General features: G+C 25.3%; 1 protein-coding gene across 1 annotated transcript; it reads left to right on the forward strand.

The window, feature by feature from the left end:
- Positions 1 to 402: 402 nt before the first annotated feature.
- LOC145843072 (DNA replication factor Cdt1-like) lies at positions 403 to 23,693 on the forward strand. Its single transcript, XM_082950540.1, has 13 exons — positions 403 to 510; positions 872 to 987; positions 1,260 to 1,341; positions 3,100 to 3,254; positions 5,453 to 5,611; positions 6,379 to 6,500; positions 6,863 to 6,999; positions 14,802 to 14,899; positions 16,070 to 16,255; positions 17,061 to 17,180; positions 18,481 to 18,593; positions 21,480 to 21,568; positions 23,161 to 23,693. Exons 1-13 carry the CDS (start codon positions 432 to 434, stop codon positions 23,316 to 23,318), a joined length of 1,614 nt encoding a protein of 537 aa, XP_082806666.1. The 5' UTR covers positions 403 to 431; the 3' UTR covers positions 23,319 to 23,693.
- Positions 23,694 to 25,684: the final 1,991 nt, after the last annotated feature.

Here is a 25,684-nt window from a genome sequence, read left to right on the forward strand (position 1 = left end):
ATAGCAGGAAAAGACAGAACATTTCCTAGAAAAAATTGCTTATATCTTGCATACTAAAGAAAAATGTCTTTCGTGGGCTGCATATATTAAAAAAATTGTAAAAGTCAAAAAATAAAAAAAATGTCTATTAAATTAAGAGCCTTGTTGAACTTGTTCTAAAAAACCTATACAGATTTTGTAATTTATAAAAAAAAAAATACTACTAGCTATAATTTTTATGATACAGCATAAAAATATTTCATTTTTAACTTGTTCCTCTTTATTAAAAAATTACAAATAAATTTAGACGTGAGACATGCTTGTCTCTGATCGTCGATTACAAAGTAAAAGTTACCATTTTAGCAAAACAGTTAAACTGTTTCTATTGTGGCATGTTAATAATTTTATAGTAAATAACATCAAGCAAAAACTGTATTATCATTAAAGTAAGGATGGATAATCAAAAAACCATTGAGAATTATTTCAAAAAGAAAAATAAAGCACATGATTATTTATTAGGAGTTAACGAAAGTTTGTATAAATTGTTTTGTCAACCATATCATTTTATTTTTGCATAACATTACATAAATAGTACTACTTTCATGTTTTCAAAATTTATTAGTTATAATTATTTTACCAAAAGAATAATTTATTACCAATTAAAAAAAGTACTTTACTGCTTTCTTTTTAAATTATTAGTTCCCTTTTTTACAAAAATAACTGTTAAAAAATAAGTAATCATATTAAATTACTCCTTTTTAAAATTTTCAACTTCTGGCCTAAATGAAAATATGGAGCTATAGAAATTTCAGGAATCTGCTTACATTTATTTTGCAAAAATAAAGATTTTATGAGTGTACTGCTTTGAAAAAATTAACAAATTTTTTGATAGGAAAGGAAACTGAATACATCAGTTCAAAATTGTATGTCAGTACATGTAATAACAAAAATCTTGAAGTTTCAAGTACTACTAACTCTAATTTAATTCCCTTAGAAGATATTTTTGATGTAAGTTATTAAAGATATGTTCAATACTTTGACAAGTTATTTTTTTTTTTTTAAATGTATATAAGTTATTAAGTCTTGAATTTAACATTTTGTGTATAAGAATAAAGCAGTTTTTGAATTAAGAATATCAACTTAGTATGTTTTGTAGTAAATAAGTATTACAATTGAAACCTACTAGTCAACAAACATACAAAATAAAGAAAGTTGTAAACTACAGTATGTTATAATTAATATTTATTTTTTTATACATTCAATAAAATGTAAGTTAACAGGATATTGATGCTTCTGAAATTAAAGAAAAAGTTGAAAAACAAAAGAATGAACAGAGAGTTTATCAGAAAACTTGTAATAAAAGTATTTTTTATTATTATTTATTTAAGAGTTGTTAAAAGTTTTATATCCTACAAAGAGATTCTAAAATACTTGATAAAAACTTTTGGTTATCCTTAGTTTATGTGTGCACACTTTGATTCAGTTTACATTTTCTCAGCTTTATTTTCAATAACCTTTTTTTTTAATTAAAAGAGTTGAACATAATTTTAGCTGGAATTTTAGAACTTCCTTCAACTGTTATAATAGTGTCTTTTTAACAATGAGTCATTTAATCTTTTTTGTTTTCTTTTAGAGTTATTGTTTGTATATACAAAGTATTGCTAATACTGGTGAATGCTTTTGTAACAATTAACTTGTTCTGTTAGGTATAAATTCAGCTTTTAAAGGTGGAGTAATTTAAGATTAGTGTAATTTCTACTTACTAACCTTTAAAGAAAAATGAAAAAGTTTAAGTAATGCATTGTTGAATGAGACTATTACTAACAGTGAATGTGACACCTAAGTTTCCAGCTAAATTAAATTTTATAATGTATGTACATTAGTAAAGCAAATGTTTTTTATTTGAAAAAAATCTTTAAATTATTGAAAATAAAGCTTGAAAAATTCCTGTGAATTGAATCAAAGTGTAAGCACATAAAACTAAAGATAACCAAACTTTCTATTAAGGCCATAGGGGGGGGATCAGACTTTTTTTTTTACAAAAAAATATTTTGGCTTTTATATGAAAGCTTTAAATACAAACTACAAGCCTGTTTTTAAAGAATTCAAAAATATAATTTCACTTTTGAGATATTTAATTTTTTTTGAAAAGTTTCCGATACAAACGTATAGACCGCAAATTTTTTGGGGTCAATTTTCTCGGAAATTTAAAAATTCACTAAAAATCTATCTCCTCCTTCATTTTTCAAGCAATCTTCTTCAAATTTTCTGGAAATGTTCCTTATATTAAAAAGAAAAAACATTACTTTAGAATTTAAATAATCTGAAAAAATAAAAATTTTATCACAAAAATTTAAAAAAAAAGTGTTTTTTTTTCAAAAAAATTATATTTTTACAAATTTTTTTTTTAAATTCCAAAGTAACGTTTTTTGTTATTGTATAAAGATTAGACTGTGAAAGTTTGAAGAAGATTGCTTAAAAAATGTAGAAGGAGATAGATTTTAAATGGAATAGTCTTTTTTGCTGTTTTATGTTATGCGGCCCGACTTTGACTGGTCATATATCAAAAAATAATTTGAATTTTATAAAACGATAAAAAACATCTACAAGCTTAGAAAAAACTCTTTAAAATAAGATCAACTTGTAAAAAACATGTTTTAACCCCCCCCCCCCCCCCCCCCTATGGCCTTAATTTAATTCTTGCTACCATCACTCGGTTCAATAACTAATGTGTTCATTAAAAAAAGTATAGAATAATGGTTGAGTTATCAGCAGCTTCATGTTTACACTTGTCCAAACTATAATAAGTTTCAGTTTTATAACTTTTTAATGAGTGCATACATATTTTTGGGATACCCTGTCTGTATAAATTTTGAATTTAAATAGGTTTGACCAAATTATTATGTATTATAAAAACAAACTTGAAGTAATTAAATCTGTAGTGTAGTTTGATACAAATGTTTAAAATGTAGTTATAACTGTTTTGTATATATATCAGTTGTTATTAGATAATAAGAATGGGATATTAAAGGCTAATAGTTTAATTATTTTGAAAACTATTAAACTCTTTATACTTGACCTTCTATTTTGTGGATGTTAAATAAATTATACTTATTAAAGCTGAAAGCATTCATGAGTCAGAGATCAAGAAGTCTAAATGCACTTTTTCTACTCCAACCAAAATTAAAAAACGAAGTTTGCCCACTTTGTTATGGGCACCTAAAAAGTTAAAGACCTTTTCTAAAATGAATTCAGTCTCATTTTTAATGAATGAAGTTAGTTTGATTTTGAAAATGTTATAAAGTTTAATAATCTTTTTATTTTTTACTTAAACTAATAAAATGCTTAATGTATTCTTTTTTTAACAATACTTGAAAATAATGACTTATTACTATTAGTTACAAATCTTAATACTTAAAAAATATTAGTATAACTTTTATTCTTGTAAAATTAAATATTGTTACAAATTTTTACTTACAGCTTTTCTTTTTATTAAAATGTTTGAAAATGGTTATCAAAAGCATGGTGATCAATATATATATATACACAAATATTATGTATATACATCTTTAGACTCTTATAATAAAACTTTAAAATTAAGCCTATTGCTTTTAGCTATAATTTATAGTAAATTTTCATATTTTTGTAGTTTTTTATGCTAGTTAAACAAAATTACTTATATATATATTAAAATAAAGTTTATGATCATATAAAAGGGTTATACTATTAGTATACATATACATATTTTGCACAATAAACTGTACACCATTGGCGTAGCATTGGTATTTTGGTCAGGGGGTGAGCAAATTTTTTCTCAAAAAATCCCCTAAATTAAATCTTTTGTAATTAGCCATAAAAAGATCTTTTTATAAGTAATATAATTGAAATAAATTCATTAAGTAAAATAAGTTTAAAGTAACTGTTTTAAAAAATACTTAAATATTACAAAATTAAACAATTAAAAAAAGTATAAATTTCATTAGAATTGCTTAAACTTGAACAAATATAAACTTACTAAATAAAAATTGTTTTTTTTACTTACAGTAAACTTTATGTCATCAAAAATAAACATATTCAATAAAACGAAATTATCTGTTTTGTTTAAGAAAAAATATCAGTCTCTTTAATATGCAATACAACAGTGATAACAACACATCATTGCACATAATTTAAATTAATTTACACATAAGTTAAAATAGATCAACTTTATAACTGTTATTACAATTTATTACAACTTTGTAAAATAGTTAAAAGCATTATATATGAAATAAAACTTTTTAGATTTAATTCATCTGATTGTATTTGTTTAAAATAAAAATCACAAACAAAGTTTATTTCTCATAGGCCAACACACTTTTTCTTGTATGTTTACAAAAAAAAGATCAGAAAACTAGCAGTAGTCTTAACATTTATTGTAGGATAAAAAAAAACTTATAAAATTGTTTAATTTTTCTTTAAGCGTGACGTATTTGTGTAAACTTTTAGTAGAAAAATCTTTCATAAGATTATACTACTGCAGTGCACTAATTAGTTGGGTTCTTTTTGAGTCTAAATTCTTATGAAGTTAATGAAGTTATAAAATTTTTTCTTATGGAGTTTTTCATCAACACCAGTGCACACTTTTGCTTGCGCACCGAATCAGTATATTAGGTAATTTCACTTTCACTAACTTGTCACTAATTGGTATTCAAAATTTAGTTTAACTTTTCGAATACTAGATATACATAGTTGAAAAAAGACAAATTAAGTAGAAAAAATAACAATAAAAGTTAAAAATATTAATTTTTTTTTTCACTTCTTTTCTTTTTTTGGGTGACACACATGCGCCAGTGTCCCTCCCCATGCTACGCCCCTGCTGTACACTGTAAAATTTGTTTTAGAATTTATGTGGTTGGTACTTAATAGTAACCATGTTTCTTTCTCACTTTGGATCATTTATGAAAAATAACTACTTATTTTAATATGGTTAGTTTTTTTTAAGTATTAATGAACTGTCTATAAAGATAATCATTAAAGTTATTTATAAAATGAGCTACACAACTCTACCTACACAGCTTTAATAAAATTAATAAATACTTTTAGTGTTTTGTATTAAGTGGTTGTTATCTTATTTAATTAAAAGAACACAATTCGTCTAAATTAATTCACATTATACCATACTACATTACGAAAATATTGCATCAATACCTGATTAATGCTTTATAAAACCTTTTTTGCTTAACAGAGTTTCTAAATTATACGTTGTAATGTTAGGTATTTGTCATTAAACTTAGATATTCTTATTTATACCAGAATAAAATTTAGGTATCCTAATTTTAGAAGTTTTATAAAATCATCAATTTATTACAATAAAACTTGTTTAATTAAAATTAAGAAGCTTGTAAGACCAGTCAAGCAATACACAATTTACTTTGCTTTAAAAATTTGTCTAACAAAAGTATCATTTGTTTTCACCTACTTGTTATCATTATAGGCAAATATTCAACAAATGATAGAAGTTCAAACAAAGCCAAACGCTGCACCATCCAAGTGTGAAACTAGTGAATCTCAACAACTATTTAGCCGAACAAAATGTTCAAATGATGAGTTGTTGTATGAATCTTCAAATCTTAACCTACCTTTAAAGTTCAAGGTAATTTACATAACTATTTTTTTATTTTTTAATAGTTATTACATTTTTTTCTCTTAGTAAAGTTGCTTATTTTTGTTTGTTTAACAAAAGTACTAATAGATGTATTTATTTCAACATATTTCACTTACACCTTTTTAAACTAAAGCTTTTATTATGAACTAAATACTTTTTATTGAATAAAAATTGTTGATTGTTATTTTGAGTTATTGCAATTTAAAAAAATATGCTTTATATAAGGCAGAGTTCCCACTACACTGGAAACACTTACTTAAATAAAAAATACTATTTTTTACTTAAGTACTTACTATTACCTACTGTGCAGTGCATACATGGTAGCTGATATAAAGTCAACTTGTAAAACATAAAGAGTAAATTTTAAGGTCATAATATGAATGAGAAACTTCTCATGGAAGATGTATCAGCTTATTGTAAGGAATTTGTTAGAAGTATTTATGGGATGAATATTTTAGACAGAATTGTTCAGGCCATTTTAATTTTTTTATCTTGTAATGAAAAATTAATTTGTCTAACCAATAAATTATAACAAAATAATCATTATAGATGACGTCTTATTCATACTTAAATTTATTTATTTATATTGAGCACATATGTCAATTAAAATCTTTTATACAAGTTTATTAACGAAATATATCTCAGGCTAGATAAGTTTGCATGACATGTTGAGTCTTGCCAGCAGTCCCAGTAGTGTTTAACCGTGTCCTATGATATTGATTAGTTCTAAGTTGTAATTATTTTCATATAACCAGAGATTACATGAAGTATTTGTGTTTTTGGATGCAATTATTGGCTTAAACTTCAACAACAAACGCAATGATTGCTACTTAAGATGGAGTGAAATAACTAAATTGATGTTGAAACATAAAAAATGGTTTGTATTAATGCTATATTTATAGAACAGTTTTGAAGTTTATGTAAAAGTATGTTTGAACTAATAAAAGTAATGTTAGAAATAAGCATGTTTTAGTTTAGTTTAAAGTAGTTGTTATAACAAATTTAAAAAAAAAATATATAAGTATTTGTGCTTTATAATTTTTCTGCGATTAGCTTTTCATGATACAAAAATCAAAAGATAATAGGCAAAAAAAATCTAAAATTATCAACTTAATTTGTTTGATATCTACTTTTATGTTTTACATCAAAGCATCTGTGTTTTGCCAATGAGTATTTTTTAAATAGTCAAAGATCTATCGCTAAATGATATCATGTTTTAATTTATTCATAATTTAACAGTGTTTTTACATACAAAATGTTCGGCCAAATGAAATCACTTTTACCTGATATAATTTGTATAAAGCTCCAGAGAAAAAAAGCACCATTAAGAACTGTAGAAATGGAATATGCTCTTAAACCTGTATATACTTGTTTAGGTATGTTGAAATTCAAGTTGCTATGTTTTCTTACTGATTTACTTCAAAACAGTCTGATTAAACTTCATTTATAACTATTTTTATGCATAAGGACAAACAATAACAAAATTATTTATATTTAATTGCTTTAGAACTAAGACTATTTCTTGCAAACAAGGTGGTCATTTAATCTGGAATAACCTATAGTTTAAAATACTTAAGCAAAGAAGCTTGAAATTTGATAGTTTTTGAAACAAGCCTGGAGTTTTAAACAATATTCATATGTAAATTTATGAGATTACTATTAGATAAACAACAACTTTTTTTTACAAAAAAAATATATACTTACTATTTGGAAACATATTTTAAGTACTGTTACAGTATTTTTTCAGTAACTTTCTATTAAAATCAATTTTTAACCTTAAACTTTAAATTTTCTTTAAAAAAAATAAGAAAACCGAATAATTTTAAAAACCTGAAGAAATATCTTAAAAACCAGTGGCTTCCTGTCTAATTAGTATATATTTATAAAACACAGACAGCATTATAAACTGGTTCAATAAACTAAAAATAACCCCTAAAACCCGATTCATAAAATTCAATATCACTAAATTTTACCCATCCATAACAAAAACAATCTTATTTAAGTCATTAAAGTTTGCTAGGAGATTCACATTAGTCATAGAGAACGACCAAAATTACAACCATGCAAATCTATAATTTTTACGAAAATAAAAAATGGGAAAATGTTAACACAACTGACCTTTTTATCGTTAGCATTGAGTCCTAAAAACAAGCCGAAGTGTGCTACATAGTAGGACTCTTTATGCTGAGCGAAATTAAAAAAATTAATGTATTTAACACGAAAAATTTGAAATTTATAAAGATGATAACCTCGCGGTCATACAGGCAAAATAAGGATAGATGCAGGCCTAATTCAAACAGACTTTCTAGACATAGAGCTAAACCTAATCAATAAAACATACAAATATATTTAAAAACATAAATCAACTTTTTTCATAATTTAGTCTTATTTAATTGAGTTTTAACTAAACTACAAATTGGTTTTTAAAAGTTTTTAAAACTCAATTTATTTTTCATATATAGCTAGTCAAAGTTGAAGACTACAATAGGTTCTCTATGGAAGGCACAAACTAAAATGGTAAATAACTAGAAATCACTAAAAATCTATCTTCTCCTACGTTTTTTGAGAAAACTACCTCAAAATTTCAGGAAATGATCCTTGTAATATTTAGAAAATTCTGTTGAATCAAAATTAAAAAAAGTAAAAATTATGACAAAAAAACAAAAAGATTTATTTTTGTTTATGTTTTATATAATTTTTTATTTTTAATTTTTTGCCACAGAATTTTCTAAATAAAAAACGTAGAATAAGATAGATTTTTAGTGAAATAGTCAATTTTTGCAGTTTTAATTGGCGCCTCCCATAAGAAACCTATTGTTGCTTCCTACTTTGTCCGCCTATATACCAAAAACTATTTTGAATTTTTAAAATCAGTAAAAAGCATCTTGTAGCTCAGTAAAAACTATATAAAATGCAATCAAATTGTGAGAAAAGTGAAGTAAGTCTTATTAAAAATTATATCTTACTAAATTAAACTGAATTGAAATTTAGATAAAATTGTTATGTTTTTATAACATTAATGTTTAATGACGTAATAATCAAGTGTAGAAATTAACTAAATGCTAATACTAAAGAATTTTGCTGTACTAATAAAACTTATTAGATTAAAATCAAACTAAAATAAACCAGCTATAAAATCTAACAGTAAAAATAAAACTACACTTTTTAAAAACTGTTTTAGGAACCAATTACTTCAAAATTACTTAGTAAAAGGGTTTAAAATGTCTAATTGATATACGAACTTTTTCTGCTTACATAAACTGGGCCTTAAAGAATAGCTGGTTTGATGGTCGTTTGGAGAAACCTGCAAACAATACCTCTCTGCGATTGGACATTCATGAGTGTGCGAGAAGTTACAGAGAAGAGAACTTTTCAGTTTTAGTGAGAGCGTAAAACTCTTTTCCGATACATATTCTGGAAGCCTTATGCATTGAATTTTTAAGGCCTTTAAAAATTCAAATAATATTAGACTTTTTAAATCCTTAAAACACCTAATGTGTAATTTCTAACATAATCTATAGAGCAACAGTAACATCCAATAAAGCAACCAAAGCGTACGTGGGATTTACTGGAAACAGTTAAAAACAAAGATATAAGAATCACAAATCTTCATTCAACTACATAAACAAAAAAACATACAACAGAACTGGCAAGCTATACTTAGTATTTTAAAAATAGCAACACAGACTATAAAATTAAATGGGAAATACTAACAGGACAAAATCAAATTTTAATACTAAATTCGGGTGCAGACTTTGCAACTTAGAAAAAATCGAAATTGATAAATCTTACAAGACTATAACACTAAACAAGAAAAGCGAAAGACAAAATATATGCATTCATTACCAAAAATTCTTTTTTAGCAAAGTTAAACCTAATTAAATTTTTAATCGATGTAAAATTAAGCCGCGCACATGACCAGTTTAAAACATTTTTCTGATACAACCTTCCTTTCCATTCTTTACAAAAAATTTTATAACAATTACTAAAATTCTTTCAAAATGCACAAATGCTTAAACCATTAACAAAACTAAAATAAGCATATTTTTTAAACTTAACTTACTGCACAAAAACCTTCATTATTACTACGTCATAATATTTATTACAAAAACTAATTCTAAATTTTCTGCAAATAATGTTTAATAAACTAAAGCTTTACTGAGGAATATATGAGATAGAAATATCTTATATACGAAACAGCTGTATAAAACTGTTGTTTATACAACTCAAAAAAAAAATATGTACAGTAACCTCTCGCTTATTTACTCACATTGCGTCCAAAGAAAAAATGCGTAAAGATACGAGTGGTACCAAATATACTTAAATATAATGGCTGTTTTTTGATATTGCTTCTAGTTAAAAGCAGACTGGGAGCTTTCCCACTTTTAACAAATTGTTTACTTTATTTATAAATATGAAAACAAAAGATAAAACTATACATATATAAAAAAAAAAAGGATTTTAATTTATATAAAATATTAATACTTGTAGAAAAAATTTACTAGTTTTAATAAAAAGAAGATTTTATCTTTATCCTTATTTATATGTGACTTATTTGATACTTAACATTTATATTCTATTCTACTTAACAAGTTCAATTTATAATTATGCGTTTGTTTACAATTAAGAAATGGTGTGGTTTCTATATTAAATTTTGTTTCCATAGCCTTTTACAAAAATATGTATTTGGTGCTGTTATGAATTTCTTCTTTTGAACAAAAATATATTCAACGCTTGCTGTACAAAGCAAATGTTACAGAAGAAGATCTTAAACTAAATAAAAAACGTCAAAAGAAAATTAGTGATATGTTTACTAAAAAAACAATTGAGATTTGTATTAAGTGTAAGCTCTATATTTATGTATCACTGCTACTTTTTGCTAGGAAGTTTCATTACATTTCTTTTTTAGATGTTTTCATATATATAGGGCATGAAAGCTGTATTATTTGTTTGTGTTTTAAACTCTCATTACTTCATAATACTTTCATTATTTAACATAGTTATATTTCTTTAAGAATTTTAATTTAATCTCTTATTGTTCAGAAAATTTCTGATATACTGAGGTATAACTAAATGTTTATCAATTAGTCAAAGAACAAAAGTTTACAAATTCTAAAGATATAGAGAGGTGATTAAGCATTTAAAAACATATTTTAAATTAAAAATATACAATAAACGTAATTTGTGCAATATTTATAAATATTCTTTATATTGCCTAAAGTACTTTTAAATTCTTTTTCAGTAGGCAATTAGAACTGAATTAATTTAAAATTTTCTTGCTTATAAAAGGTTTTAAAAAAGTATATTATGACGTAATTATAAATCAAGTTTTAAAATAAACTTTGTTATAAAATGCTTGTCTTTGAAAATTTGAAAAGTTTTTCAAATAGTAAATCTTATTAGTATGTCTAGTTTAAACTTGCAAAAACTAAATGAAATAAAATAAAAAAATATGAAATAAAATCAAATCAAAGACAAAGGACTAAATTAAATTAAATTGTTAAACTTTGATGTGTTTGATTTAATGTTTTATAACACTTTAAAATGCAAAAATAAAATAAAATTAGTAATAAAAATAGTAATCGAGCTTATTGTTGGTTAAAGTTAAAAAATCAAAAATAAATAGAGTGAATAATCATAATAAATAAGTCGATAAAAGTAGTAGTGCGTTAAACTTTAACTTGTTAAGATATTTAGAAATATATAATCAAAAGACTTTATAAACATTAAAACATGTTAAATAATAGTATTCTAGTCAATTATCTGTAAAGTGGTAATATAGTTTTGTTTATATTTATTGTTGCTTCGAGTTTATTGATCCATTTACTTTCTAAAAAATCTAAGTCTGAATAATTATTAGTGGTGTCTACAAAGATAATTGAAAAAGCTTCTTTTAGATCTTTTTTTGATGTTTTGTATTTTTTGGCGTAATGTAGTTTAAGTGCTGCTCTATCACTAACATCATCTGTGATTGTACTCTTCCAGATGTGTCTGTGAGAGCACCATCTTTGCGAAAAGGACGTGATTGTCTGACCGACATAGAACTTTTCGCATTCACTACATTTCGCCGCATATACCCCAAATTTTTTGCAATTTAAGTTTTTTTTCAATTTTATTGTTTTTCTGTTTTTTAACTTTACTAAGCTTGTTTTCTTTACCATTGTATCTTTGCAAAGCAAACATTTACCACAAAGGGATGAAATTCCTTCTTCATTATTAACTTCATGAGCTAATTTCTTGCAGTTAGTTAGTAAAGCTGCAATAGTCTGTGGTCGTTTGTATGTTATCATCACGTTTTGATTCAACTGTTTTTCTCTTTCTGTTAATTGAAGCAAGTTTGGAAAGATTGTTGTCCAAATGCTGATGTTTTTGTTACTTTCCTTCCGTTCTTTTTGTTGGTGGTCTGAACCGATCTTTCCATTTTTATATTTTTTCCAGCATCTCTACAACTCAACCCTCGCAAAAGTATGATTTTATGCACTTATCTTTCAATAGTTTCAAAGCTTCCAAATAGTCACAATCCCGTTCACACAACCTTCTTAATCTTATAGATTCGCTAAATACAATAGATTTGTAAATTGAGCGAGGATGATAAGATCTTCCATTGTTGTAAACCCTATTGATAGCGGTAGGCTTTATGTAATTTCTTTCATAAAATCACCTTTTTCTTCTTCATCTATGATGTGATTGACATCTAAAAACTCCAACTCTTTGTTTTTACTTTGGTGAGAAATTTCTCTAAAAATAAGTGTTAAATAATACTTTTGAAACACAAATTTAAGTTAGTCTTTGATATTATCTGTGGCTGTTCTTGTTTGGGTAAAAAAGATAATGTCATCGATATAACGCTTGAAAAGTATTAATGTTTTTAAAGTTGTTTTAACTTGTAATATTATATGATGTAGCGCAATATTGGCAATTTAAACAGAATTGTTATCTCCGGTAACAATTCCGTTTACTTACGAATAGAATGATGTTCCGTTTTGCACAACTACATTTTCTAAACAAAACATTGTAAGATCGACTAAAGTTTTATTTACTTGTTTTGAATAGTTTGTGCACTTTTCGATTGCATTTGACAAACTAATTTTAACTAATTCTCGACTTATGTTAGGGTATAAGCCTTGTACATCTGCAGCGACTAAAAATATTTTTTTGTTTATTCAAATAATTTTGTGGTAAACTTTTTTTCTATAAGTCTAATTCTTCTAAATAACTTTTGCTATCTTTATAGTATTCATTTACATCATATTTAAAAAATTTAATACTTATTGGTTTAAATAACATTCTAAAAAGCTTGTAACTCTTGAAGTGGTTATGTTACCTGCAGATTGTACTAGTCGAGTTGGTATTTCAAAAATGTTTGTATTCAAAACTTCTGATTTATTAAATTTATGTGTTTTAAACAGTGGGTAAGCATATGCAGGTTCGTGTGAACGGGATTGTGACTATGTGGAAGCTTTGAAACTTTTGAAAGATAAGTGCATAAAATCATACTTTTGCGGGGGTTGAGTTGTAGAGATGCCGGAAAAAATAGAAAAATGGAAAGATCGGTTCAGACCACCAACAAAAAGAACGGAAGGAAAGTAACAAAAACATAAGCTTTGGACGACAATCTTTCCAAACTTGCTTCAATTAACAGAAAGAGAAAAACAGTTGAATCAAAACGTGATGATAACATACAAACGACCACAGACTATTGCAACTTTACTAACTACAAGAAATTAGCTCATGAAGTTAATAATGAAGAAGGAATTTCATCCCCTTGTGGTAAATGTTTGCTTTGCAAAGATACAATGGTAAAGAAAACAAGCTTAGTAAAGTTAAAAACAGAAAAACAATAAAATTGAAAAAAAACTTAAATTGCAAAAAATTTGGGGTATATGCGGCGAAATGTAGTGAATGCGAAAAGTTCTATGTCGGTCAGACAATCACGTCCTTTTCGCAAAGATGGTGCTCTCACAGACACATCTGGAAGAGTACAATCACAGATGATGTTAGTGATAGAGCAGCACTTAAACTACATTACGCCAAAAAATACAAAACATCAAAAAAAGATCTAAAAGAAGCTTTTTCAATTATTTTTGTAGACACCACTAATAATTATTCAGACTTAGATTTTTTAGAAAGTAAATGGATCAATAAACTCGAAGCAACAATAAATATAAACAAAACTATATTACCACTTTACAGATAATTGACTAGAATACTATTATTTAACATGTTTTAATGTTTATAAAGTCTTTTGATTATATATTTCTAAATATCTTAACAAGTTAAAGTTTAACGCACTACTACTTTTATCGACTTATTTATTATGATTATTAACTCTATTTATTTTTGATTTTTTAACTTTAACCAACAATAAGCTCGATTACTATTTTTATTACTAATTTTATTTTATTTTTACGTTTTAAAGTGTTATAAAACATTAAATCAAACACATCAAAGTTTAACAATTTAATTTCATTTAGTCCTTTGTCTTTGATTTGATTTTATTTCATATTTTTTTATTTTATTTCATTTAGTTTTTGCGAGTTTAAACTAGACATACTAATAAGATTTACTATTTGAAAAACTTTTCAAATTTTCAAAGACAGGCATTTTAAAACAAAGTTTATTTTAAAACTTGATATATAATTACGTCATAATATACTTTTTTAAAATTTTTTATATGCATGAAAATTTTGAATTAATTCAGTTCTAATTGCCTACTAAAGAATAATTTGAAAGTACTTTAGGCAATATAACGAATATTTTTAAATTTGTAGAATTTTTTGTAAAAAAAAAAAAATATTTAAAACGATTTTGATAAAGACAAAAAAATCACGAAGAACAACACACAACCAAGAGAAGATTTGAGATACTTAAAACTATAATATTCTTACTGCAAAACTTTAATATTATTAAAGACTGTTTTTACGAAGCTTACTTTTATACTAAAAATGGATAAAAAATTTGTACTACTTTCAAAAACCAAGAAGAAATTTAGAAAACCTGAAAAAAAAATTTCAAAAACCTTAAGCAACCCTGTCTATTTCTTAATCAGCTAATTAAAGTTCATTTAAACAAGATTGAAAATTTTAAACATAATGCACTATATGTAGAAAACAGATAATACAATTGCTTATAAGTTTTAAGACTTGGGTTTAAAATTAAAAATCAATAATTTTGTTAGATGAATGCAACCTATTAATGTTCACGAGCCAACAAGCTTCCTATAGAAGCAAACTGTTTAGGAAAAAACTTCTCAAACTTGTATACAACTGTCATTCGGTGAGCTTTTTTTATACTAGTTTTTTTTGTAACAGTAGTAAGTTAGTGAAAAATTTAAGTTTATGTAGAGTAGGTGATAAATATGTAGATATATGTATATACTTTTATAAATTAAGTGATGTTTTTATTCTTTTTGAAGGTAAATATCAGTTTACAATCAATTATTAATTCATCTAAACAAAAGTTTAAATAATATATCAATAGTTTACTTTAAAAAAAAGTAGTGCTATATTTGTAACTTACCAAGGAGTGTGCTTACTTATATATACTACGGGCCTGGTATATAACTGACAACAACGCTTTATATTATATAATAGGCAATCCTTAGTTGTAATTTAATCTATTAAGTTTGGTAAATATTTACTAAATGCTTAATTAACTTATATTTCTGTTACTTAAATTGAGTCTGTGAATGAAAATTGTTATTACAATAAAAGGTGCGAATAGAAACTCACAATAAAAACCATAGACATAAAATATCAATAAAACAACTTGCTTTAATTAACAAGTCTCAACAAATGCTAACACGGCTTAACAAAGCCCACGGTTAAAAACCAACTGCTAAAACATACATGGCATTGCTAATCGAACATCGATAAACAAGCCAAAAAGCAAAAAGAAACCAACTTTAAACAAATCAAGAGTTTATAAACATAAAAACCATTGAGAGAAGAGAACGAATAAAAAAGAACAGCTGCCAAATGCAGCTCAACAATGCCGACTATGGTCGGCCATTCCTCATTTATTTTCTTTTTTTAACTTTAATGCTATAGTAGAAGAATAGTGTTTGTACACAATACAACAATTAAACTTTCAAGCTTTATCATCAAGTTTTTCTCTCTCTTGATTTCGTATAAACCAATGTACCTTTATTTTTGTCCCTGTAGTCAAGTATAGATCGTTCAAATATTCACGATAACCTAATTACAGACTCATATTAAAAGCTGTCCTATTCTAAATTAAAATTCAAGTTTAGTTTTAATTGACACAAATTTTAAACCACAACAGCTGTGTTTTGTGTTGCAAAAAAATAGTGTTTACAATTTCATGTTTGTAACAAAAACTTCTTTGTTTCACTGAATCTCTAAAATGAGCTTAAAATAATTTCCCTGATACTGTTGAATATTTTGAACTCTACTCTTTATGATTCTAACAAAATGAATATTTCAGGATTTTCTTAAGAAAATAGGACTTTATGACATGATATGTGGAAAAAAATTGACAAATTGGCATCCAGGTTTTAAGTTGCATGAAATCGATGAAATCCAACCTTTTGAACTTCCTTCCTTAAATGTAAACCAAAAAGTTTTGTCCTCTGCAAGATGTAAAGTTCTAGAAAGATTTACTTCTTTGAAAGTAAGATCATTTTTGTAAAAACTTTTCACTAAGGTTATTAGTTTCACGAAACAGTTTTTGATGATAGTTATGAATATTAGTTAATTATATTGTTTGAAAAAATATTTATATAGTCATTTACCAAGGAAAAAATATTCTTATTAATTTTAATAAGTCTAGGTAAGTTGCAGTTCATCAAATAATAAAACACCATTTTAGTCTTAGTTCAGTAATACCTTAGATTGTAGTAGTATTATCTTTAAATTTTAAATAAAAATAGTTTTTCTTTATAAATTTAAAATATTTTGCAGTGTTTCTATATAAAGAATTTTAAAATAGCAATAAAAATAGTAATAGACACACTTTTACTTTGTACTCAGTTTGCTTACAAGTTGTTTTAATGTAGGCGTTTGTTTTTTCTAAAATTTAGTTTTATATATGTATTTATTACTATAATTTAAATTGAACTAAATTTTGATAGCTTATAAATTGAATATACTGAATAATTTTGTCCTCGAAATTTTATTAACTAAATTTGTTGTACATAATAGTTCGATTAGTAGACTATATTTTTTTTAAGCAATAGATTTTAATTAATTAAATCTTTATTATAACCATAGCATAAAATTAAAATGTCTACAATTGCTATATTTAATATTTAGCAAAATTTTCAGTAAAATAAGTAAAAAAGTAATACTGCAGTATAAAAGTAAGCAAAAATGCCTTTTTAATCCTGACAATATATATATATTTTTTTTGCTTTTTATGTAATATTGTGTTTGACTGGAGCGTATATATTTTCTTAATTCAATAGTATTTTATACAGAAAAATAAATTTCAACCTAACGAACAACCAAGTAAATTGCAGAGTAATCTTTTACAAAGTAGTAAAATACAATTAATTAAAGATCAGGAATACGACTCACACATCGTACAAAGTCAAAAGGTTTGTTTTATTTTTAAAGAGGTCTACACATGTAAGGCGTTCAGATTTTTCTTTAAATAAGGACTTAGTGCTTTATAGGTATTAATATAAATTATTAAATTGAATTAAAAAAATCTCGACACTACAAGCAAGATTATTATTAAAAAGTTAAAGTATGATTTTACTTGAATCTTGTTAAGTTTTTGTGTCTGAAAGGTCTTGTTTTAATAAATAGCTTACTTGTTTTTTTGGCTGCCAAAACTGATTGCTTTGATTTGTTAAGAGATTGTAAAGTCTCTGGCCAACAGTTTAATAAAAGCACTCTAAAGAATCTAGTTTACAAAATAGTTTAATTTGCTGATCTATACAAGACATTTTCACTCTAAATAACTTATTGCACGAAATATTTACTGTTAAATAAAAAAATAAGAATTTTTCTTTTTACTTTCACTTAAAATTACTTCCCATTAAGCACTAGACTGCAACGCACGACCATCAAAAACAGTTTCCAAGATGATCTATGTTTTTGTCCTCATTATTACTCACCAGGCTTACATAGTCGCAAGAAACCACTGATTAAGTCTAAGTAGACTTAAGTACATAGCACTGAAGCAACCTTTTGTATTTAAAAAGTATTTATTTCTAACCTAGGCTACATTTTAGCTTAAAATCAAAGTATAGGCTTGTGGGTTTCTCTGTAAAACATATAATTAAAAAATTAAAAAACCTCTTTTTATTTAAATTATTTATAGTATAACAACACTTAAGCTTTTTTTTAATTTGACTACTATAATGTTTAGTTGTAATTGACTAAGTTAATATAATGTTTTGTTTACTTACACAATAAAACTGAAACCGAATAAGATAAATGATGTTTAAAAAGATCTAACATTGTTTATATCAGGGAAAGGTTAGGTGAGGGCCATACAATTTTTTTTACAGAGTACTTTAGTGTTAGCTTGAAATTTTTTTTGTAAAACATAAAGTTAACCTTTTTATAACAAGTATTTTGAAATGCGTTCTCAATTTGGTTTTAAGTAGGCATTATTGTTTATTAAATGATTATTTTAAAATAATTTTGCTCTTAGTAGCTTTTTCAAGTATTTGTATAAATATTTATACATACTACAATTTGAAAAATATCGCAGCCTACTAAGACTTTTTTTACAAGTCCAGCAAGCAAAATATTTTTTTATTTAAATTTGGTTTGCTGATTAGAAAATTTTCCCACCCCGAGTTTATACTAGTATTTAATTTCATTTGTACCGAACTAGATAAAACTTACTTTATTAGAGTTATAAAGCAAAGTATGCTTTTGCAGTTATCTAACGAACGTAAAACAAAGCTAATGTTGAATATGACAAGAACTTCGGAAAATCAAAATAAACTTAAAAAACTCAAAATGTTGCCAAACTTTACTATTTTGCTTAAAAAGTAAGTTTTTTTTTGTTTTTAAAGCTTGCTAGATTTAATTTTTATTGTTGTCTGATTAACATGTCATAATTTATTATTGATTGATAGTGTTTTTTTACTGCATTTAGTTTTTTATTTGTTTTCATATAAATTATAATTCATTGTTAAACCTAGTAAAGATGTTTGTATTTTCTGGTACATATTGTAAAATACCAATGTTTTTGCTCCTTCATATATTTATTTTATTAAATAAAAAAAAATCAGTATATAAAAGACACTAAATGCAATAAACCAAATAAATTTCACGCTGTTCTCATCAGTGGATACATAAGAAGAAGTACAAGAAAAAATTGAACTTATATAGTAATAGTAGTTTTCATTATAACAAATATTAATTATTATACTATTACAGATAGAGGTTACACACTTATTTTTTGATATTTATTACACTAGTGTTTTGAAAACTACACTGAGCTTCATTTTAAATGATAAGTATTAAATTAGTTTGAAAATATTTGGTTAGTAAACAGTTTAAAAAATAAATATAAATTATAAAGTATGGGTATGGGGTTTAAATAAATACAAGTTTTTGACTTTAGCAAGTAAAACTTAAGTAAAGATATGTTATTTAGTAAATTGTTAATAGCTTTGTTTTTCCATTTAGTATTATTTATGTATTTAACTTAGGCCTTCTGCCTGAATCAATATTGGTTCCAGGCTGTAGAGTTTACTCTGTTTACATCGTTTCAAAACTTAAAAGTTTTGACAGTGTGTGCAGCTAAATAGGTGGTCGAAAATTACGCTTTTTTTTTATCTGTTCCACAGTGGTCTGCAATTCTTCAGAAGACTTGTCGTGATGGCTTTCCAATATAGAAGATGCTCTGATCTGCAAAGCAGGTGTATCAACAATAACATTCGCGTCGAATATTTCCGAGCATTTGCTTGTGAAGCTTAAGTAGTCAAAAACTTCGACAACTCAACATCCAAACAAAACCAAAGTATTGACACTGAAATAAAAAGAAGACAGACATCGAAAATTTCTCTTATTTCATAAATGTTTACGTTGGTAATTGTTCATTACGATTATAAAAACAAACAATATTCATACTTCAAAAACACAATTTTGTTTTTAAACCGGCCTACACCAGCAAAAATTTTCTGACTCCTTCAGCCACAAAAGTAAATGCTCGGAAATATTTGACGCGAATATCATTTTAAGATACACCTACTCTGCAGATCAGAGCATCTCCTATATTGGAGAGACATCACGACAAGTCTTTGACGAATTGCAGACGAAGCTCAGTGTAGTTTTGAAAACTTTCGTGTTATGAAAATAAAAAAATAAATGAGTAACCTATCCATACTTAGTTGCAAATGGTACATAAAAAACTTAATTTTTATCAAAGTTAATTAAATACAACTATTATATATCAAAAAAATATTAAGTAAATAAGACAACACTTTACCAAAATTCCTTTTGCTTCAAAGGGTAGGTTTTGTATTTCAAATACTGACAGCCTCCATTTTACTAAGTCAAAAATGTTACAACAACTTTTAAATGTTTCAAAACTATCCAAGTTGAAATTGTCCGCACAATTTTGATTATTCACTAAATGTTCAACTATGACAGATTGTTTTATTGTAATTTTTAGCTTTACCATATTTATTTTCTTTTTGTTTCTCAGATGACTTCAGAAACTTATCAACACAAGCAGGTTCCTTGTCTCTTTTTTTTTTAAATTATCTTGTATTGAGACTGACATAACTATTGCCACAATAGCAGTTAAATTTTTTTATGCCATCAAACTTTGATATCGGGTCTTTGTCTTTAGGTCTTAACAAAGTATTTTAAGTAAAAATTACTCTTGGTTTAGCGGCAGAAAATGTAGTATCTATACGCTGCTTAATATTTTTCTCCAAACAAACAGATTTTATATATATATATATGATATTTTTAACCTGAGTACGCATTTTTCTGGTTCAATTTTCGTATCTCTTTGTAAACCATTTAAATGAGAATTAGTATTTTTTTACTAACTCAGGAGGATAACCATTCTTATACAACAATGTCTTAATGTAATCAATTTCTTATTTAAAGAATCAGGTAAAAATATTAAATGTTTACGATGATACAGCGTATACTTTAAAAATAAACTAGCTTAAGATAATTAATTTTATTTGTATAATCTTAACTGTAATACTTTTATTTGTAAAACTTGTTTATTTTTATTATAGCTTCGAAAGGCAGCTAAACAGTTGTCAGCAAAGTCCAAAAAAATATGTTTTTATTCTATATAGCTATATTTGTTTATATTGTGTTACCTAAGTTATTTATCAATACTTTTTTTTATATTTAGAGTTCTGTAGTTTTATTTACCTTTGTATTACAGTAAAAGTTGAAATTTATATATCAGTATAATCGCTGTTAATGTGTTTACATATAATGCATTGTTTTACAAGTTTTATTACATTAAAAAATAAAAAGTTTAGACTATTATTGTTAAATTTGCTTACAAGACTGATAAAACAGAAGTACAGCTTTACATCTCATTAATTTATTCACAACCAAGTTATAAAGTATTTTTGAATGTACTACAATATAAAAAATTATTAAAATGAAGTAAATTTATTGGAAAAGCTTAGTAATTGTACTTTTAAAAGCTGATTGTCTTAAATATTAAGGCATTCTAAAAGTTTGCTTAGTAAAAATCTTTATGTGTGCTTGGTAAAAATTTTAAAGAGGTTCTGTGGTAACCGTGTTAATTATTGTACTTTAAGCTTATTTCTGAAGTTCAGTAATTTGTGTGTATTATTTGTTAAATTTTTCTCAAATAAGCAGCCTTATTTATATCTTAAACTTAGATTATATTAATAAGTCTGATGTAATCAGTTAGTAATTTTTAATAGCGTTTTCCGCCAAGAAAAAAAGACAACATTGAAATTAGAATTTGTTATCAATAAACTGATGAATCATGCATCTTCGAAAATGAATGCAAGTAAGTTTAAGATTTGATTTATTAAAAAAATAAAAATTTATGATTTAAATTGTTTCAATCAACTAAACAGGGTGCCAACAAGGCAGATAAAATTTGCATTTCTAGAACACTAACCTAAAATTATTTTTTCAATAAAATAAAGAAATAAAAAGCTTTTTTTTTTTTTGATATGTTTTTTTAAATTCTTTGATTATTTTTACAGAATGCAAGTTTACTTTCCTCTTAAAATTCAATAATACTTTATAACTTTTATTTCATTATGTAGTTATAAATTCTAAATAATTTAAACTATATCCAGAATTGCCACACACTCAATTCATTCAGGCTGGTTTAAAAAATTTGAAAAACTCAGGCCAATGTGATTTTTTTTGATGTATTTTGTAGTTTACTTGAGGATCTCAGGCAGTTTGAATATTTTATGTTCCGAAAACTAAAACTTTTATGATATTTTCTTGCTGCCATATCTAAATAAGTACGCATTTAAAAAAAGAAATATTTTAAAGTGTGCTAGAAAGTTCTATTGTTAATAGGTTACCCATTTAGAATTAATCTAATAGTTTATGTCGTTTCTACTGGTTATAAGCCCAACTGGGGGCAAACCAACAAAGGTTAGGAAAAATGTCAGTTTAAACCCTAATAAAATGTTGAATGTCACTTTAAGTTTGCAAAATTTTGCGTACAAACCCTGTTTAAGTTTTATCATTTCCGGAATAATTAAAGTAAATTGCTTTAAAAGTGAAGGAGATAGAGTTTTAATAAATAAAAAAAATCGAAAGAATTGGCTAAAAATATTTTTTTTCTAAATGTTCGTTTTAGAAACTTGTTACAAGCTGAATATATCTCAAAAGTTTTTAGCTCTATAAATATGTCGGATCAAGTATTTTTTTACTTGATCCTAAATTTTTGGGTTCATAATTTTTACTTGTTCAAACTTTTGAGGTTAATTTTTTATTTGTTGAATACTTGGGTCTTTTTTTACTTGATCCAAAATATCTTTAAACATATACTTTAAGCTTACAAATAAAAAACAATGTTAATTTTTGTAAAGAAAAATGCTATACGCCTATGTTGTTAACAAATAAAGATTATTTTATACATATTTTATGTATAGTATTTTGTAGTATTTAGTTTTATTTGGTTTAAATAGTAGCAAACTTGTAATAATTTAGTTTAAAATAAAAAGAAATCATGTTAGGTAAGTTTTAGACTCTTAATACTAAACGTTTTTTCTCTTACGTTTTTTAATACTCTGGTATAAAAGAAACTACTTTGTCATTGAAGTCATGTTTATGGTTTAAATTGACGACTACCCTGCTAAAATATTTTGACCCTGTGATTTGTACTTATGCAGTTTTCTTGTACAAAACATGTTGATTGTTTTTGTATAGTTTAAGCTCCGTTATGAGTTAGATATGTGACTTTATTACTTTACTAATATAAATATAATTTTATTTCTTACTAATATTAGTTTCATTTAAATAATTAGGAATAACCGAATGAAATTACCAAATGTTTAATGATTTTTATATGCTAATTTATATATAATGATAGTTTGATAGTAACAAATTTTAAAGAAAAAATATTATTTTCAGTGTTAATACAAGAACTTGTGGATATGCTTGAACAAAACTCTAATAACTGGCTAAAGTTATTAAAAATAAATCAAGAAACTTTTGTGAAAATCGAAAAAAACTTTGATTGTATTGAACATTTAAAAAAGTATATGCAGGAATTTGAATTAAAGCACTGAATTTTGTACTTTTTAATAGGTTAATTACTGTGAGACACTAAGTTGTTTTTAAAATCTGTAATTTTTAAGAACTGTTGCCTCTTTTATTATCGCTGTTAGTTTATCTTTGAAAGAAAGTTTTTATGTCTTATAGAAATTGCTTATAAAGTTTTTATCATATAATGTGCTTAACGATTTGTTTTTTAAAAGTTATGATTTTTTGTTTTTATCATATTTTGTTTATCACACTGTTGCTGTACTTTTAAATTTTTATAAGCTTAAATATATGTCCATAATTTTTACTTTTTTTATACGTTGTAGTACTTAATTGAAATGGTTTGAGAATCAAAACGTTAAGTAATAAGTACCTTTAATTTTTGATTAAACCAGATATATTATTCAAAGAAGTTCTTTTTAGTATATATAAATATATATTTGATTATGTAAAGAATCAATAAATTTGTATTCTATCTGACTTTTTTTAACTCTTATTTTTATAGTTGTTGATTTTATAACATACCAATAAAAACTTAGTCATAACACAGTATTTTTTTTTTAAATAGTAGGAGCACGCGCTAAGCACTATTTTTTTGTATTCGGTTTTAGTTTTTTCTTACATTGTAACTAGTTATTTAATTCAAAAAGGAAACATTGGTAAATGTAATCAGAGCTAAATCCTTGATTTTCATGTGCCATGAGACAAGCCCCAAATTTATCAACAACAGGGTTGCTAAAAAGCCTGTAAACATCTAAAACTTAACAATTTAAGCAAAAAATACTTGGCAAACCTGGAACTTAAGAAATAAAAAATTAAAATGGGAGTTTCGAAAAAAAATTACTAAAAAACTTGGAATTGTTTACCTATACTTACATTTTAAGTAACGAAATTTCGTTTAGATACGAAAATGTAGCAAAAAAATAAAACAAATTGTATCATTTATTTTATTAAAAACCACATTAAAAGTAGATTTACAGTATCTTTTCATTGTGATTATACTATTTTAATAATTGTGTTCATTGTGATTTTAACTAAAGTTTTTCAATTTTTTTACTCAAAATTAACCAAAAAACTTGAAATATGTAATTGGTAAGCTGAGACTGTTTCAAGTAAAATATAAACAATTAATCGACTTTTCTGAGCAAACCTAAAAAAAATATTTTTATATTTTTGCAAATATTGTTTGCTTTTTATAGTTACACTTAAAAGGCTTAGAAAAGTATCCAAAATATAAAAAAAAATATTTTAAAATAGAACGAAATTTGTTAATTGTTCATTATTATTGATTATTCTCATTAAGTGCGTAGTATATAAATGTTACGAACATTTTTCCGGATAAGTACAGAAAAATATTTTTTTTCCCTAAAATAATTTAATCACTGTATTATGCAATGCATAATAAATAATATATGTGTTATATTAAAAACAAATAGTAATTATGAGCATGTTTTATTATCATTTCTAACCCGATATTTTCTAAAACGATCACTTCTAACCAATGGCGTAGGGTGGTCTTTTTGTTAGGTGATACTGCAGATTGACATTATCAAATTAAAAAATTCCCTAGTTTGAAACATTTAGACTAAAATCATAAAGTTAATATGAAGAAATAGCAAATGTTTCAGAGAAAAAATTCAATATATTTGTTTAATTAAATAATAATGAAAAAAAAAAACACATATCTCATGCCTTCGTATATCATCACCCTTTCTTAACATCTGTAGCTATTTATATTTTTGTCCTTGTAAGTTTCTGTATTTGCACAATTAAAAATTTACTAACTTAATTTCATGACTTGTCTAACTAGTAATAAAAAACATGCAAGTAACTTAAAAAACGAGGTAGCCCCTCCTCGAGTTTTCTTTGCTTAAATTGCTCCTGCTCGAGCTTTCACTGCTTGAATTGCTCCTGCTCGAGTTGCCCCAGCTCGAGTTGCCTCTGCTTAAGTATTCCCTCCTCGAGTTTCTTCTGCTCAAGTTCAACTTGTCTTATAGTTCTCGCTTTGTAGTAAACAACGATTTAATTCACATGGTGCTGAAAGTTCATGCAGCTCCAGAATTCAACTTTTCAACATTTTTTGTATTGAAGACTTATAAATATTTATGATGCAGCTGACACAGGTTAAGCTTGCAGCTCTAATTTTACGAACATTTTGAATATTAAAAAAAAAAAAAAATTAATTTAGCAGGGAAGTTAACGACGTTCATGAACACATTTGACTGTATTTTTTTTACAAATTCATGATAAAATAACTTTCTTTTTTTTTAAGCTAATATAAAAAGTTTTATATCATTTTAAAGCTCGATTCCTCAACTTTATAATAAAGTTATTTTGACGTAGTTTGGGGTTGTACAGCTGAAGCAGGGGCCCATCTAAAGCAGCGTGTTTA

This window comes from Thalia democratica, chromosome 1 (assembly GCF_965202585.1).
Source record: "Thalia democratica chromosome 1, ktThaDemo2.hap1.1, whole genome shotgun sequence".
Classification (NCBI taxonomy): Eukaryota; Metazoa; Chordata; class Thaliacea; order Salpida; family Salpidae; genus Thalia; species Thalia democratica.